Consider the following 14,568-nt stretch of genomic DNA (forward strand, 5'->3'; position numbering starts at 1 on the left):
GTAGGTGGAAGCATTAGTGTTCACGACAATTGATAATTCCTTTAGTAATTAACAACATTATGAGACGACGAGGGTATTGGTATAAGTTAGTGATGTTATAAGAGCTCTATACGAAAGTATGTTGCAGTTTCACATGTAAACTTTGAACTTCGATACTGTATTTTTATAAACTAGGAAGTTCCTATTTCAGCAAAGCAGAAGGAAGGTTTAAAGAATTTCAATCTTTTTTACTCCATGTAAATTTTACTTTAAAGTACTTATGAAACATATAACATTAATTTGTCATTAACATTTGAATATTACTAACTGTTATACATCTATGCGTGTCAAACTTTCTCTTTTTTGTTAGATATCATATAAATATTCCTTCCATTTTCAACTTAATCAATTTCAATATCAACTTGTAAATTGTAACTTCAAACATACAACCAAATTAAAACTTAATCAAGTCGGTCTCAATATCAACAAGTAAATTATTGCAATATCAAACTACAAACATACAATCAAATTATGACAAAGTAGTAAATACTCCTACATTCTTAATTAAAGTCTCGAGCTCAAACCCTTAGGAATGAAATTGCCTTCTATAGGGATCACTTGCCCCCAAAACTCCACAATTGTAATCGTGTTCATTTCAACTTGACCAAGTTGGTCTCAATATCAACTAGTAGTAAATTATTGTAGTATCAACTACAAACATACCACCAAAACCAAAAATTATGGTTGGGGTGGTAAGTACCCCACAATTCTTAACCTTTAGGCTTGGATTCAAGCCATAAGAATAGAGTCCCCTTCAATAGAGAACACTTTACTCCCAAAGTAGGATTCCCTACGCAAATCCATGCTAGACTGGTCCCAATCGAACACTGGGTGGGAAAAAAATTAAAAAATGTACCAGCTGCTAATGTTGTGCAAGTTAACAAGAGAGGTTTTGCTTGACTAAGGAAACAAGAATTGTCAATATTGACTACATATAATTAGCTTAAACCTTCTTTACTAACTATAGCAGTTATATATGAAATAACATTCTGACTAAGAAGAGCTTATTGGTGCATCATATGCCAATAATGATGCTCAAGTGTATCATTTCTCCTTGTTCATCTCCAGCCAAATATAACATCAGACAAGTGAATGACAAATACATGTAAACAAGCCAGAAAAAAACAAACACCAAGCTCATAAGATGGTACTAGAAAATTTCCAATCACCTCGATAGCCACGCCAAGATCGCATTATGGCTGACAATAGAGCCCAAACTCAAAATTTCTTGTGGAGCAAGTGTGTTCTGTTTCATGTGCTCAGTGCTTCTTCTTCTTCCACATCCTTGTTCTTTTTTCTTTTACTTGTGTTGTTTGTACCTTGTTGCTGTTGTTCAGCTTTCTTTTCAGCTCGAATCATGGCTCGCCTTGTACGAGGGCGCAACTCACGAACTTGTCTAAGAGGCATCACATAAGGCTCTAGAGGTCTGTCACCAAAAGGGTGCTCATCATTGGTAAAAATCCTCAATTTCCGATCCCTATCCTGCATAACGAAAAAAAGTATTTGATATAAAGAGAGAAACAAAAGGTAGAAATTTAACTTATTACTCCTTCCGGATCAAAAAAGAATTTCCATGAGCCTTTTTTTAACATCATGGTTGCTACAAGGAGAAAGGGTCTCCAAGAGTATGTCCACTACACTTGTACACAGCATTTCCCTAGTCTCAAAAGACTGTCCAAATTATCACATCAAGAAAGATTTAACCTTCTCTTTCCAGATTTGCCCCTATTAAGTGTAGAGGTCAAAGCCCAATGGGGACGAGTTTATCTAAATTACCTATTTTTTTCGACAGAGATTCTAGTCCAAATAAACAGATCACATGAATCTTGATGATCTTACCCAACACTCTTTTTGATAGAGGGAGCAAACTAAACAAGAAAATTTTGGTAACTTCAGAGATGAATAGTTTAATTTTAACATCATGGTTGCTACAAGGAGAAAGGGAGGACATATTAAATTAATAATATATTAAATTAATCTTTAAGAGGAAATTCTACTTTGTATGTTCCTATGCTGCTTGGCTAGCAAGTGGTAGAGGCAGACCTTTTATTTCTCCAGCAGAGGCAGACTATAAATATTAAACTCCGAACTTATAATGTCAAAGTCCAATGAGTTTAGTGCTAAGGAACTTACATGTTAAACCTATCAAGTTTAAATCATAGATTTGCCTCTAGCAAGAGGGATTTATCTTTCCCTTCCCGTTCAATTTTGAGGTTCCAGCCATAATGAGAGTGTTCACACCATAGGTCGACAAAACAATTCTACAAAAATTATAGCAAGTCAAATCAAACTATTATGCCTAGAAGACCTGCAGCAGGGGAATTTTAGAATTCAAGTAAGATATGTATAGGACAATCTTTTAACCTACAAAAATTATTTATCAAAGATCTCCTACATAATTGGGCACATATATGAGTTCATAGGTTGCCAATTATAATGCACGGCATAATTAATAGAATGTACATAAGTATAGGAAATTGTGCAATTAAGTCTTCCTTTCGTGGGTATAATTATCTGATAACTAAGAGCTCAGTGATGATTTTCTCATACAACAATTACTAACTTCCTTTAGGTACATTATCTTATAACGAAGAGCCAAGTGATTTTTCTCACTTTTAGTCAGGCAAATTCATTCAAAAAAAAAAAAAAAATTTCTCCAGAGAGCTGCTATACAGATAGTGCATTAAAAAGGTAATGGACAACTCAGAAGTGAAAGCCAAAACTAAGGAGTCTACCACATTTTATTGATGCTCTTATCTATGAAGACTCACACTTGCACATATTAAGCAATCAAAGAGTCATGCAGGAACTTAAGGGATAAAAACATATACTAAGCAAATCATAACGATGTCTTACATCACGCAGCTTATTTCTAGGCAGCATACGCAGGACAGCTTTGCGAATAACTTCTGTTGGATCCTTAGCCATCTGATCTTTCAGACTCCTCTCCTTGAGATGGCCTATGTAACTATAAAGTCGTTCAAGAAAAAAGATTACAAAGATTCCTGCACGTTATGCTTGTACGCTTTATTCAGCTATTTGCTTTTACTTTTACCATAATCATGAAACTTTATTCAGCTATTTGCTTTTACTTTTACCATAATCATGAAACATCACTTTAACAAATAATTCAACATCGCATGCAAAAAACATCAACAACACTTACCCAGTGTGCCATCGATAGAATTTATCAGTAAGTTTTCTCCCAGTGACACAAATGTCCTTTGCATTAAGCACAATGCACATATCGCCTTCTTCGCGGTTAGGTGTGTACGTCGGTTTATCTTTGCCTTGAACCACGGTGGCTATCTGTGATGCTAGCCTTCCCAGGACCTATATAACAGGGAGTTAGCTATATCATAATTATGAGCATTCAACTTATGACACTTGATATACACTCATCCATGAACTCCAACATAAATCCCTAATAAGACAATAACACCGTCACTTCCCACAATACAGGAACCCAAAAGTCAAAAGGAAATAGACTTTTGCATGTCTTTCCTTATCAGTATCCAACTACTTATTTCACCGAGATATTCAGTTCCCTTTTTTTATTGGATTAAAACAAATATCAATGGTGTTCCAACCTGGCCTTTGGCATCAAACACTCTCCATCTCAGACCTTCCAAATTGATACGCCTTATGCCAGCAAGAGCTTTCTACAGCATCATACAAAATAAATTTAAGAGTCATGAAAGCAGAAGCAGAAACAGAAGCAAATATCTTAAGTAGCATAACAGGACCAAAAGAAAAATAAATCTTGACATCAAATGAAACTCGTTTAACTATAAAATGATCCATAAGTACAGAGCATATGAGCTATGTGCCTTACATCTATCATTTACATTAGGAGCTTGACAAGTTTATCAAAAGAAATGTGAAGAGCTTCACAAAGTTTTGAAAGCACAGCAAATAAAATGTCAAACGGCAACCACTAGCAACCCTTCCTCAACCTCTTTTGCAAGGTGGCAAAAGGAATGTAAACTTTCAAGCATCTTATAATAACAGTTCCCGTAATGTCAATTAATCAATTTATGCAAGTCTCTGAGGGATCATCAGCGTGAACAAAGTTATCCGTCGTAGGCATATGGTAAGGGACTAGGAAGAATGTTGATGAGGGATTTTGATGGAGCTGAATAAGTTTGTAAATATTTGATTATTATTGTTGTATTATTTTGCACATAGTGTACATAGTGATCATCAAGATTAGTTATAGCATGTCCTTACTGAAAAAAAAGATTAGATATAGCATGTAGTTGTAAATTGTGTTTGTTATCTTTTGACAAAAAAATTCCATTACATATTACATATTACTACAAAAATAGAAGTAAAAGGTTATCTTTGGAAGGCAGCAGATAACTGTGTTATTAAGTTATCCAAGTTTCGACTTTTGGGTGCTAATTCTGTGGGTTTGTCAACGCTCAGTAGATTGGAAAAACTGATTATAATTGGAACATACCCAGTGGAATAGTCGAGGTGCTCACAAGCTGGAATCTCTAGGTACTCATGATTTAGTGTTGGAAGGATTGGAGTGAAAACTTCCAATGCAGACCAATTAAACATAATCTAGAAACAGGACCACAACGCGATAGAACTTTAATAGGCATCAATGCAGGAGTAATAAACTTTTCTAAGTTCATGCTGTGCAACCATTAAACCACACCACAAGAAACCCTGTGGGCAATCATTATTTAACATTTAGGATCGGATTTTGAACATTTTGACATGTACAAATCATCAATGAAGCTTAACAGGTACTCAAGCGCAATTGATGTAACATAGGCATCATTGCTGTTAATGTTTTCATGGTCAAGCTGTGTGATGCTACTTTTTGTTAAGACTTATACCTAGAAGGTTGTATATAGCAGATGCTCTTAGCTATAACATGGGAACAAATGATGTAGTTTTTGTAGGAACTATTATGGTGTATCATGCCCCTAGATAACTATCATAAATAAAAAAGACCCTGTAGCTTGGCGCTTGCATAGGTTAGTCGCAAGGGTACTGGGGGTAGAAAGGGTTTAACTAAAAAGGGGAACATGGCTGGCCTAATCCCCTTAGGAATGAGGGTGGAACTTCCATCTGAACATCATTCCTAGAAAAGGAACCATCAGATGCATTCATTTTATTATGAAAATTCCCGTATAATTTCCCGTGAAATTGCCAGTGGATGGTGTCCTTGACTGACCAAAAACTCAGAAATTATTTTTTTAATTCAAATTGTGTTTGAGACTTTGAGTATACACTGAGTTGCCTTCCACATCAGAACCTTCAATACTGAAATGAACATTGACACCATAAGCAACCCCCACCCACACCCCCCACCACAAAAAAAAAAGAAGGAATCCTTGGGTTTGGCTTAATGTCATCGAGCAGTTTAAGAATAAGGTTAAATTTCCGGTTATCCATAAATTAGACAGCTTCTTTTAGGGGAATGTTCTTAATTTCACAAGCACTTAGTTCTGAAATCTTGAGGAAATAAACTTTAACCCAGAACTATAACAAATGAATATCCTATAAAAATAAAAAAGGTCCCAACGTAAAGCTTTATGTAAATTGAGGTCTTAAAGACTACATCTATGTCATATGCGAACTTTTTGGCTTATCAGGTTGGAGTGGGATCATAGTAGATGAATAAATCTCAACAGTCTATGAAGAAAGCATTGACTAACAAAGGTTTTTTTTTTTTGATAAAGAGCATTGACTAACAAAGTTTGAGCTCCAGTTTCTTGATTCCAGTTTTCCAACCCCAAAAAACCTTTCTTTTTTGGTTTTCTTTAGTTTTCATCGACCCAGTCTAGAAACAGCTTCAACCAAAAAGGAACTAAAAATGAAAATAATGTAGCATGAACAGATCCAGCAAGTAAAAGACAGCACTTTACTTAATTTTAGCAAAGTTAAAATAGCATCTTTGCTTGATCTTTGTAAATGCACAAATTTCTCTAGAACACTAAAATGCAATACTAAAATATAATACCAACGCACTATAAAAGACGATAAAAGCTATAGAAGAAAAAAGCATAAAAGATCTTGCCTTCATGTTGCCACTAAAAAAGGAAGGAAAAAAATGAAAATAATATCGCACGAACAGATTCAGCAAGTAAAAGACAGTATTTTTTTACCTAATTTTAGCAAATAAAAATAGTATCTTAGCTTGATCTTAATCCATACATTTTGTAAATGCACAAATATCTCTAAAAATAGCTACAATACTGAAACCTTGTAACATATAAAAGCTGTATAAAACAAAAAAGTGAAAATGAGCTTGCCTTCATGTTACCACTAAATGGTTGACCCATCTTCATCTTCACTCCAATAATCAGTTACTCTTTTCACACTACACAATAAACGTCACATTATCAACCAAAAAAAAACCCCACTGAAAATAAGACATTTCACAACTTTTAATATCTGAATTTCTTGAATTGAAAAAAATAAAACAAAAAATAACATACTATGAAAATACAATCTGGAAAAAAGGGTTTTAACTCATAAGAATCAAATGTTCATACTCTTCAATGACCCCCATATTCCCTAAAATAGACATTTCACATTGTCAAAAAAAAAGAGACATATTAAGTTCCAAAAATAGAATTTTTACAACAATGCAATGAAAATGGACGAAAAAATACTCTTTCCACACTACATAATAAACACCAGTTTCACATTGTCAAAAACAAATCACTGAAAATAAGAGATTTCACAACTTTTAATATCTGAATTCTTGAATTGAAACAAACAAAAAAGAAAAAAGAAAGGAAAGTAAGGTACTAAGAAGAGAAACTAAAAAAAGGGTTTCACTTTATAAGGATGAAATGTTCATACAAAGTTGCAAAAATAGAATTTTGACAAGAATGCAATGAAAATAATTCACCTTATAGTTAGTTAGGGTTTAAGTTGAAAGAGGGTTTTGGAGTAGCTGTGAGAAACACCTCTGATGAGAGAGAGAGAAGAATGTTGGGCCTATGAAATATTGGGCTTCGAACCACAGTTCAATAAAAAAAAAAAAAATTCATAAGGTAACGTTTTGTAAAACTTGTATCTTAACAGAATTTAGTTATGCTTGTGAAACTTTTGTCTAGTGATTCCTTTTTTTAGATAATTTAGGATATCAAACCTCCGAAATTTTTGGTCATTTCTTGAGAGAGAGATTTGTAAAAAATTAAAGCATCAGCAATTTCCTAAAAATCAAGACCACCCCCCAAAATAGGGCAATGGTGCGAATTGCCCCTTTTATATTGCACTTCATACTCAATGGTCTTTGATTTTTGGCCTTCAAACACGTGGTTTTTAATTTTGTCTCTTATGGTCATGTAATGAAAATAATTAGATTTGCTTTGGTGGATAAAAGTTCTATAACATTTTTATATTTAGAAACTAAACTTTTGTCTCGCTCACTATAAGTTTCGTAGAAATTAAGTTATGGAACATAAATTGTGTAGTTTTTTTCAGATTATGATGAGGGACATAAATGTAGGCATTGCCTCATGAAATCTAAATTATGTTGTGCCAAAAAAGCTAAAGCACAAAAGTTAAAAGATCACAAATTTTGAGGGACATAAATTAAACAACTTTTCTCAATAAATTGAATGACTACGGTACTTAGAGCCCGTTTGGATTGGCTTATAAGTTCGTTTCATCCGTTTTCAAATTTTTTCCGATTTTTTGGTTTTAAAGTTGTGTAATTTTTTGCTTAAAATATGTTGAGGGACAAAAATTAATCATTGCCTCATAAAATCTAAATTTATGCCAAAAAAATTTATATAAGCACAAAAAAAAAAAAATCGATTACCCTAATTTTTTTTTTTTTAGGGACATAAAGTTGTTCTTAAACAATTTTTCTCAATAGGCTTTTTTTTTAATTATGCAAACAGGCTCTTAAACTCCATTTCTTTTATTAACTGTTACTCTTAATTAGAGTGTTTTCATGATTTTTTGTTTTGAAAATTCCCCATTTGAATATTCTGTTATCAATAACAATACCCAATTCATTAGCTCATTTTGTTCCCATTGATTTCGATCTATATCTTTCAAAATTTGGGTCTTGCATAATTTTAGTAAATACTGCAGATCAATATGCTAATTTGGAGTTCTTTTTGTTCGAAATTCTGAAGCTTTTCTTCAATGGTGATTTTTAGAGCACTTTCTTATAAGGTATGCATTTCACCTGAATATTTTACCCTTTTATTTGGGTTCTTTAATTTTTTTTTTCCTGTAAAGAATCAATCTTTTCAATCGTTAAGTGAACCCCATTGTTTTATTTTTCATTTTTTTGGAGTTTTCTAATTGTTTTTTTCTTGTAAAGATTCAATCTTTTCAATCTTTAGTTGAACCCCATAGTTTTATTTTTTATTTTATTTGGAGTTTTTCAATTGTTTTTTTCTGTAAAGATTCAATCTTTAGTTGAACCCCATAGTTTTATTTTTCATTTTATTTGGAGCTTTTTTAATTGTTTTTTCCTGTAAAGATTCAATCTTTTCAATCTTTAAGTGAACCCTATAGTGTTATTTTTCATTTTATTTGGAGTATTTTAGTTGTTTTTACTGTAAAGATTCAATCTTTTTAATATTTAAGTGAACCCCATTGTTTTATTTTTCATTTTTTTGGGAGTTTTTGAGGGGAGAAAGAAAAAAAAATGGCTGGTAATGAATGGTTAAATGAGTATTCATTATTTTGTTGAGAGAACTTGAATGGAGATTGTGATCTTTGATTTTATCTTGGTCATATAATTTGGAGAAAATGTTAGTTATCAGTTTATTACTATGAAAATGTGAACTCAAATCCCTTGATACTGTTTATAGCTTTGGGTAATATGTCTTCTTGTTTTATAAAGTTAGCTGTTAGTGTACACACTTGTTGTTCTTTAGGGTGTGTTTGGTATGAAGGAAAATGTTTCCTCGGAAAACAAGTGGGTTTCTTACTTAATTTCTAGTTTTTGGCAAGGAAACACAAAAATGTTATTCTAAGAAGATTTATATTTAATCTAGCAAAAGACTATGAGGTGGGACGGGGTGGCGAGTGGGGTTCAGGCGTGGTGGGTGTGTGTGGGGGGGTGGGGTGGGGGTGGGGGGGTGGGAAGGAGACAATGAACTTAGAATGTCACTCATGGAACTTCCATTAGGGAAGTCATTTTCCTCATTTTTAAGGAACTTCTTTTCCTAGAGCAGATGTTTTCCAAAACATTTTGACCAACCAAACATGAAAAATTGGAAAATATCCTCCATACCAAACACATCCTTAGCTGCCGATCATTTTTCAAAGCTTTTCGCGTTCGAGAATATGATGTATGATATGCTAATTCAGGGGCGGATGCAACCTAGTTGAACCCAGTAATTTCGACAAGGAGCATAAATATATTGAGAAAATTAGTATACTCTCAGCAATTGTTAAAATTTGAACAGATATGCTTAATAATACAATGGATTCAATGGTAGGAACTTAAGGGGTCATTTGGTTACAAAGCAACTAAAAAGCTACCAAACATGGTGTTCACTATGCTATGCTAGTTTTAATACATGAATAATTCACTTCCTAACCAGCTACCAAACAACCCCTAATGGTTGAACTCGTCAAATCTGAATTAAGGTTTCTCCTTCGTAGTCGTTGCAGCTTTGAAGTGCTTGGAAATAAATCTTGGATATCAAAATGGGTGAGAAGGGTGGTACCGCAAAGGAGAAGAGAGTAGTCTTTGTAACAGTTGGGACAACTTGTTTTGATGCTCTAGTCAAAGCTGTGGACACTCCAGAAGTTAAGAATGAATTGTTCATGAAAGGATACACGAATATTATTATTCAAATGGGTCGTGGATCATACATCCCCACTAAGGTAAGTCGTCATTTTATTTGACATCATTTTTCTTTGAGTATATGTAATGTACTTGAATCGAAATCAAAGAATTAGGACAGAAATGGAAATTTTATTACTGGTAGGATTCAATAAAACAATAACTACATTGAAAGAGTAAAATGAAAGAGGACCAATTCGAAGCTAAACTCCATTAACGAGCTTGAATTCCTCTGTGAAATCTCTGGAAGAATGAGAAGAAGAAGAAGAAAAACTGAGGGAGAGACGGAGAGAGATGAGAAGAGAACTAGAAATCAAGAATTAGCCGATTTTTTTACATAACCCTTTCCCCTGGTTCACGTGTGTATATATGGGAGTGACTTGGCACTTAAAACTCACGTGACTCTCATGTGCCCACAATATATTTGGGTTCATGACAATCCTTCCCGCTTGAAATCAACCTTGTCCTCAAGGTCGTTGAGTAATGAAACAATCAAGCAATCTTTTTGAAGATCTCAACAAGTTGGTCCACTTCTAGTTCACTTGAAAGAGGGATTGCCCAGCAGTTTGTTATCTGTTAGTCCAATTCACTCATTTCTTTAGTGGCTTCCTGTGAATGTCTATACCCACCAGGATCAAAAACAAAAATTGTCTCAGAAATTGTTGTCTGCTCAATGTTGCTTATTGTATCAAAATTGCCCCACATATAAATGTTCTGGTCAGTCTGCTACTGTTGCTTGTTGTATCAAAATTACCCTGCATATAATTGTTCTGATCAGTCATGCTAGGTGCTATTTCAATGTGACCATTTGTGCAATTTAAATGTTCATGTGTTGTCTGACGAGATGACATCTCTTTGGCTCGCCTTTTGAACATCCCACTAACCACTATATTGATAATATGCCATGTTTCAAAATGTCGATCTTGTGTTACTACCACCAGGTTAACGAACTCGAGGGCTACAAACAGTACCTGCCAAAACATTATCTTAACTGACCTCTTACCTCCTTCATTGTGCATTTTCATAAAGTCATGCATCCGGAACATCAAGTCCGGAGGTACCACGCCTCGTTCATAATACATTAGCCCATATTCGTTGACCAGGTCCGTAAGGTTGTAAATAGCAGCAGAGTATCCCTCCAAATGACTGCAGGCATTGTGCAACTAAGAAGGAAAACACGTTGTACTGGATGAAGTTTCTCAGGAAGTTGATTCTTCTCCATTAAATCATCCTCAAACATATTCTTGTACTCACAACCTTCAATAATGAATCTACCAGTTAAGCTTTCAGCATCCACAATGTTTGCAGCACTCATTGGGAGCATTGCAGTTGAAGCATTTCGTACGGCAAGTAGAATTTCTCCCTTGTGAAATTCACCCACAGAGGATATCCCTCCACAGTCTTCAACAATTGCTCATGTGTTTGCGCCTTTAATTTTTTTATGCGGTCTAAGTGTTTGCTAAGATGTTTTGTAAATAACTGCTCTTTGCATATAGATATTGCCCTTTCCAACAGAATATGGATTCTTCTCACAAGTCAAACTTAAGTAAGACCAATAATTATTTGAGAATACCTGCTTGGATACACGGGCAATTTGTTTTTGATAAAGGTGGTGTCCGGGCCCGCTTGCGCGCACCTCGTATTCACTAATTCCCGAATACCTGCTACCTCACCAGCAACATGTATTATGTATTCACTTATAAGTTCCAAGCTCAGGGATTTCTACCTCTGTTCAGACTTCAGATTATGTGTGTCCTTTTAGAGAAGAAACCACTGCTTAAACCAAATCTAATATGTGAAAATCTTGCAGAATAAGTTGATATGTGGCTTTATCCAGTAAAAAGATGTAAATTTAGTCATTCAGCCCGTGACTGGAGACTGATTTTTTAGTGTATTGGATTCAATTACTTCAGAATCTGCGATCATATGCGTGTTTGGAAAGCAAATACCCATAGAATTTTGCCAGTATTATGAGGCACATCTTGGTTCTTGTAGGTTCTAATTAATATCGCATTGGTTCATTTACATTGTTTATAACTTCATTTTCACCTTTGAGGTCAAGTTTTCCTTTCCTAATGGACTGGTTTTGTAGTTAAACGTTCTAATGCAATATGGAGAATCTCTTTGTGCCTTCTTTCGACTCATTCTTGCTCTAACGCACTCACAGATACCATTGTTTGTAACATGTCAGCCCGATGTAGCAACTCTTATTGCCCACTAATGACTCTTCCTTCCGTTTTTCCCATTGATTAAATCCTGTTGTGATCTTTTCAGTCGACGGTTGAAAATGGTTCTGCAGATCTGGAGTACTTCACATTTTCGTCAAGTATAGCTGACCACTTGAAGGAAGCATCACTTGTTATCAGTCATGCAGGTATATCAAGGGTGACGGTGAATTCAACTTTATTAGTCAATTCATTCTTTGGCACTTTTCCTATGGAACCTATGCCTTTGTCTCCTCTTGGATATCTCCATTGCTTTACAAAATTAGAAGCTGTTATATATTTGCTCTAACTGGGAATATTTAGCTTATTCATTCAGGTACGTTTGCACGCTGGCAGAAACATAAGTATCTCTGAATTCTAGATGCCCTTTCTAGTTTGATATGTAAAAAGATAGAAAACCCGCGTAAATATTCGATCTCTTGAAGAAGCTCTTTTTTAAAACTTTTTCATTCTGTTTTAACGTTCATGATGACTTGCATGTTCAGATATCTACTCCAGAGGAATAAAGTTCATATTTTGTAATTTGCCAAGCTTTCCTCTATACCTTTTATGTAATTGTATTTGGACTCGACCTTGCTCATCCTTCTTGCTAATGTTATCATGCTTCATGGAAAAATTGTTGGCCGCCTCATTGGTAAACTTCTTGCATTTCTTCCTGAGGTGGCATCAGGCATGTATGATATAACAACGCCTGAATAAGGGAACTTGTAATATTAGTACATCGAATTGTGCATGCATCAAGAAATTTGCTGTAATCGTTTTTTAAGACTGAAATTGGGTTAAAATATCATGTAATCACACGTTTGAAGGTGCCTGCAGGTTCAGGGAGCATATTTGAGACATTGCGGCTGGGCAAACCATTGATAGTTGTAGTCAATGAGGACCTTATGGACAATCATCAAAGTGAACTAGCGGAGGAACTGGCTGATAGAAAACATTTGCTCTGTGCCCGTCCCCAAACACTATACCAGACTATTGCGGATATGGATACAACATCTCTCGTCCCATACCAACCAGGTGATGCAGAACCAGTTGCTAAACTTATCAACAGATATCTTGGGTTCCCTGATGATTAGTTGGCACGCGTCAAATGAAAATATGCAGGATTGACTTGTATTTGTCATGAACTCAATTGAAGTGTAATTTTATGTGATTATGGCCTCATATTTTCTGTTCAATTGATCTGTTTGTGATAACTTTTGTGTGACTGCAAAAGTGTCTCGTAAGTCATAAGAGAATTTCAAAATGATGCTAATGTCATGGAGAGTAAATTCGTGTTATCAAAAGACAGCTAGCCTTGAATTATCCTCAAGGACTTGAATGAGTTTGTGAAAGTTTTATGCAGAACTTGGAGATCTTAAATTTGGAAAGTAGCTCAACTGTTAACTCTTGATCATTGGTTACTGAGAAGTTTCAAGTATTTCTTCCTTTGCCTAAAAGAAAATGTGCATTCATTTAAGCTCAACTGTTTTTCAAGTTCGATAAATATTAGTTGATCTTATATTTCATTAGAGTTCCACAATTCAGAGTATCCTTTCCTATTTATCCCTTTGAATTCCATATTCGAAATTGTGATTGAATCTATTCATTAAAAAGCCGATTCAATACATCACTTACGTACCCAAAGGTACTATATTGCATTTGAATCAAATATCGGGTCAATCCATATCGTGATGCTGCCCTCCATTATGTTGTTACTAGCAAATGCCACTATATTTGGCTTAGGATCCTCCATATCATTCTTGCAAGAGATCTGGACCCAATTTGGTTTTCCTTTCTTTTTTCTGATCCTTCGAGAAAAATGTTCTTTCTCTCAGATAGTTTCACGCCAACATATGATGGATTTAGATGCATCTTCAATCTGGAAACGAGTGCATTTTTCACATACAGAACTGAAATCATTGACAATGCCTCTTGAGGAATGCATTTGTACCTACAATAAAAGTTGTAAAGCCGAAGCAACAGCTTTTCACTCCCACTGATCACTGTAAAAAACGAAGAGCAAACCATACATTCTATTTCAATCTACTGACACCAAATGCAAGACAAAAGATAAGGAGAGATGGAAAGAAGAGGGGGGGGGGGTTTGGGGAGGGGTTGCAGATGTCTACTACTGATTTAATCAGACATTTACATTCTAACATGACAATATCAAGAAATACAAAGAATTAGACTGGACAACCAAAACTTCTTTTCCGCTTAACAGTTCTAGCCAGCTGATTTAACACGTAGTTTATTGGCTACATAGAGCAAGTGGCTGATATTTGTGGATGGATAATTTTGCAGTAGCTTCAAATTAGAGGTGAAATCGCCAGCAAGTAGACGCCTACGTACGATAATTAACATAGCACAGCAGACTCGAAGCAGCGTTTCCTGCAAGTTCAAAAAAAAATTGATTATTCCTACTTTTCTTCTTTTATTTATAACCAAGAAATCCAAGTAGTGGCACACGGATCTAAACTTGGTAGATAATAGGCCAACTCCTCTACCCTCTCTAGTTAATTAGGTTTCTGTCAG

The 14,568-nt window shown here is 34.8% G+C and overlaps 2 protein-coding genes across 4 annotated transcripts; one reads left to right on the forward strand and one right to left on the reverse strand.

Moving 5' to 3' along the window:
• Positions 1 to 954: 954 nt before the first annotated feature.
• LOC132058198 (uncharacterized) lies at positions 955 to 7,023 on the reverse strand. Of its 2 annotated transcripts, none has more exons than XM_059450776.1 (6): positions 6,917 to 7,023; positions 6,312 to 6,379; positions 3,630 to 3,701; positions 3,206 to 3,372; positions 2,896 to 3,007; positions 955 to 1,521 (listed from the first exon to the last, which is right to left on the reverse strand). In XM_059450776.1, the coding sequence occupies exons 2-6, from the start codon at positions 6,345 to 6,347 to the stop codon at positions 1,291 to 1,293; spliced, it is 618 nt and encodes a 205-aa protein (XP_059306759.1). In that variant the 5' UTR covers positions 6,348 to 6,379; positions 6,917 to 7,023; the 3' UTR covers positions 955 to 1,290. The 2 variants fall into 2 exon arrangements, with proteins under 2 accessions (XP_059306759.1, XP_059306822.1); XM_059450839.1 differs by lacking the exon at positions 6,917 to 7,023 and adding an exon at positions 6,844 to 6,901.
• A 920-nt stretch (positions 7,024 to 7,943) lies between these two features.
• Positions 7,944 to 13,424, forward strand: LOC132058354 (uncharacterized). 2 transcript variants are annotated; one of them, XM_059450908.1, is made up of 4 exons: positions 7,944 to 8,196; positions 9,643 to 9,867; positions 12,101 to 12,200; positions 12,871 to 13,424. In XM_059450908.1, exons 2-4 carry the CDS (start codon positions 9,688 to 9,690, stop codon positions 13,125 to 13,127), a joined length of 537 nt encoding a protein of 178 aa, XP_059306891.1. In that variant the 5' UTR covers positions 7,944 to 8,196; positions 9,643 to 9,687; the 3' UTR covers positions 13,128 to 13,424. The 2 variants fall into 2 exon arrangements, with proteins under 2 accessions (XP_059306891.1, XP_059306936.1); XM_059450953.1 differs by lacking the exon at positions 7,944 to 8,196 and adding an exon at positions 8,657 to 8,783 and having other exon boundaries at positions 9,652 to 9,867.
• Positions 13,425 to 14,568: the final 1,144 nt, after the last annotated feature.

Source organism: Lycium ferocissimum, chromosome 1, assembly GCF_029784015.1.
Source record: "Lycium ferocissimum isolate CSIRO_LF1 chromosome 1, AGI_CSIRO_Lferr_CH_V1, whole genome shotgun sequence".
In the NCBI taxonomy this organism is placed as follows: domain Eukaryota; kingdom Viridiplantae; phylum Streptophyta; class Magnoliopsida; order Solanales; family Solanaceae; genus Lycium; species Lycium ferocissimum.

Bases quoted from the DNA above. Each gene is read 5' to 3' on its own strand.
- LOC132058354 (XM_059450908.1), top strand. From the start codon at position 9,688: ATGGGTGAGAAGGGTGGTACCGCAAAGGAGAAGAGAGTAGTCTTTGTA. The intron at 9,868-12,100 runs GTAAGTCGTCAT...TGATCTTTTCAG, and splicing joins GATCATACATCCCCACTAAG to TCGACGGTTGAAAATGGTTC. The intron at 12,201-12,870 runs GTATATCAAGGG...AGGTGCCTGCAG, and splicing joins ACTTGTTATCAGTCATGCAG to GTTCAGGGAGCATATTTGAG.
- LOC132058198 (XM_059450776.1), bottom strand. From the start codon at position 6,347: ATGAAGATGGGTCAACCATTTAGTGGTAACATGAAG. The intron at 3,702-6,311 runs GCAAGCTCATTT...ATGATGCTGTAG, and splicing joins CATTTAGTGGTAACATGAAG to AAAGCTCTTGCTGGCATAAG. The intron at 1,522-2,895 runs GTAAGACATCGT...TTCGTTATGCAG, and splicing joins CTAGAAATAAGCTGCGTGAT to GATAGGGATCGGAAATTGAG.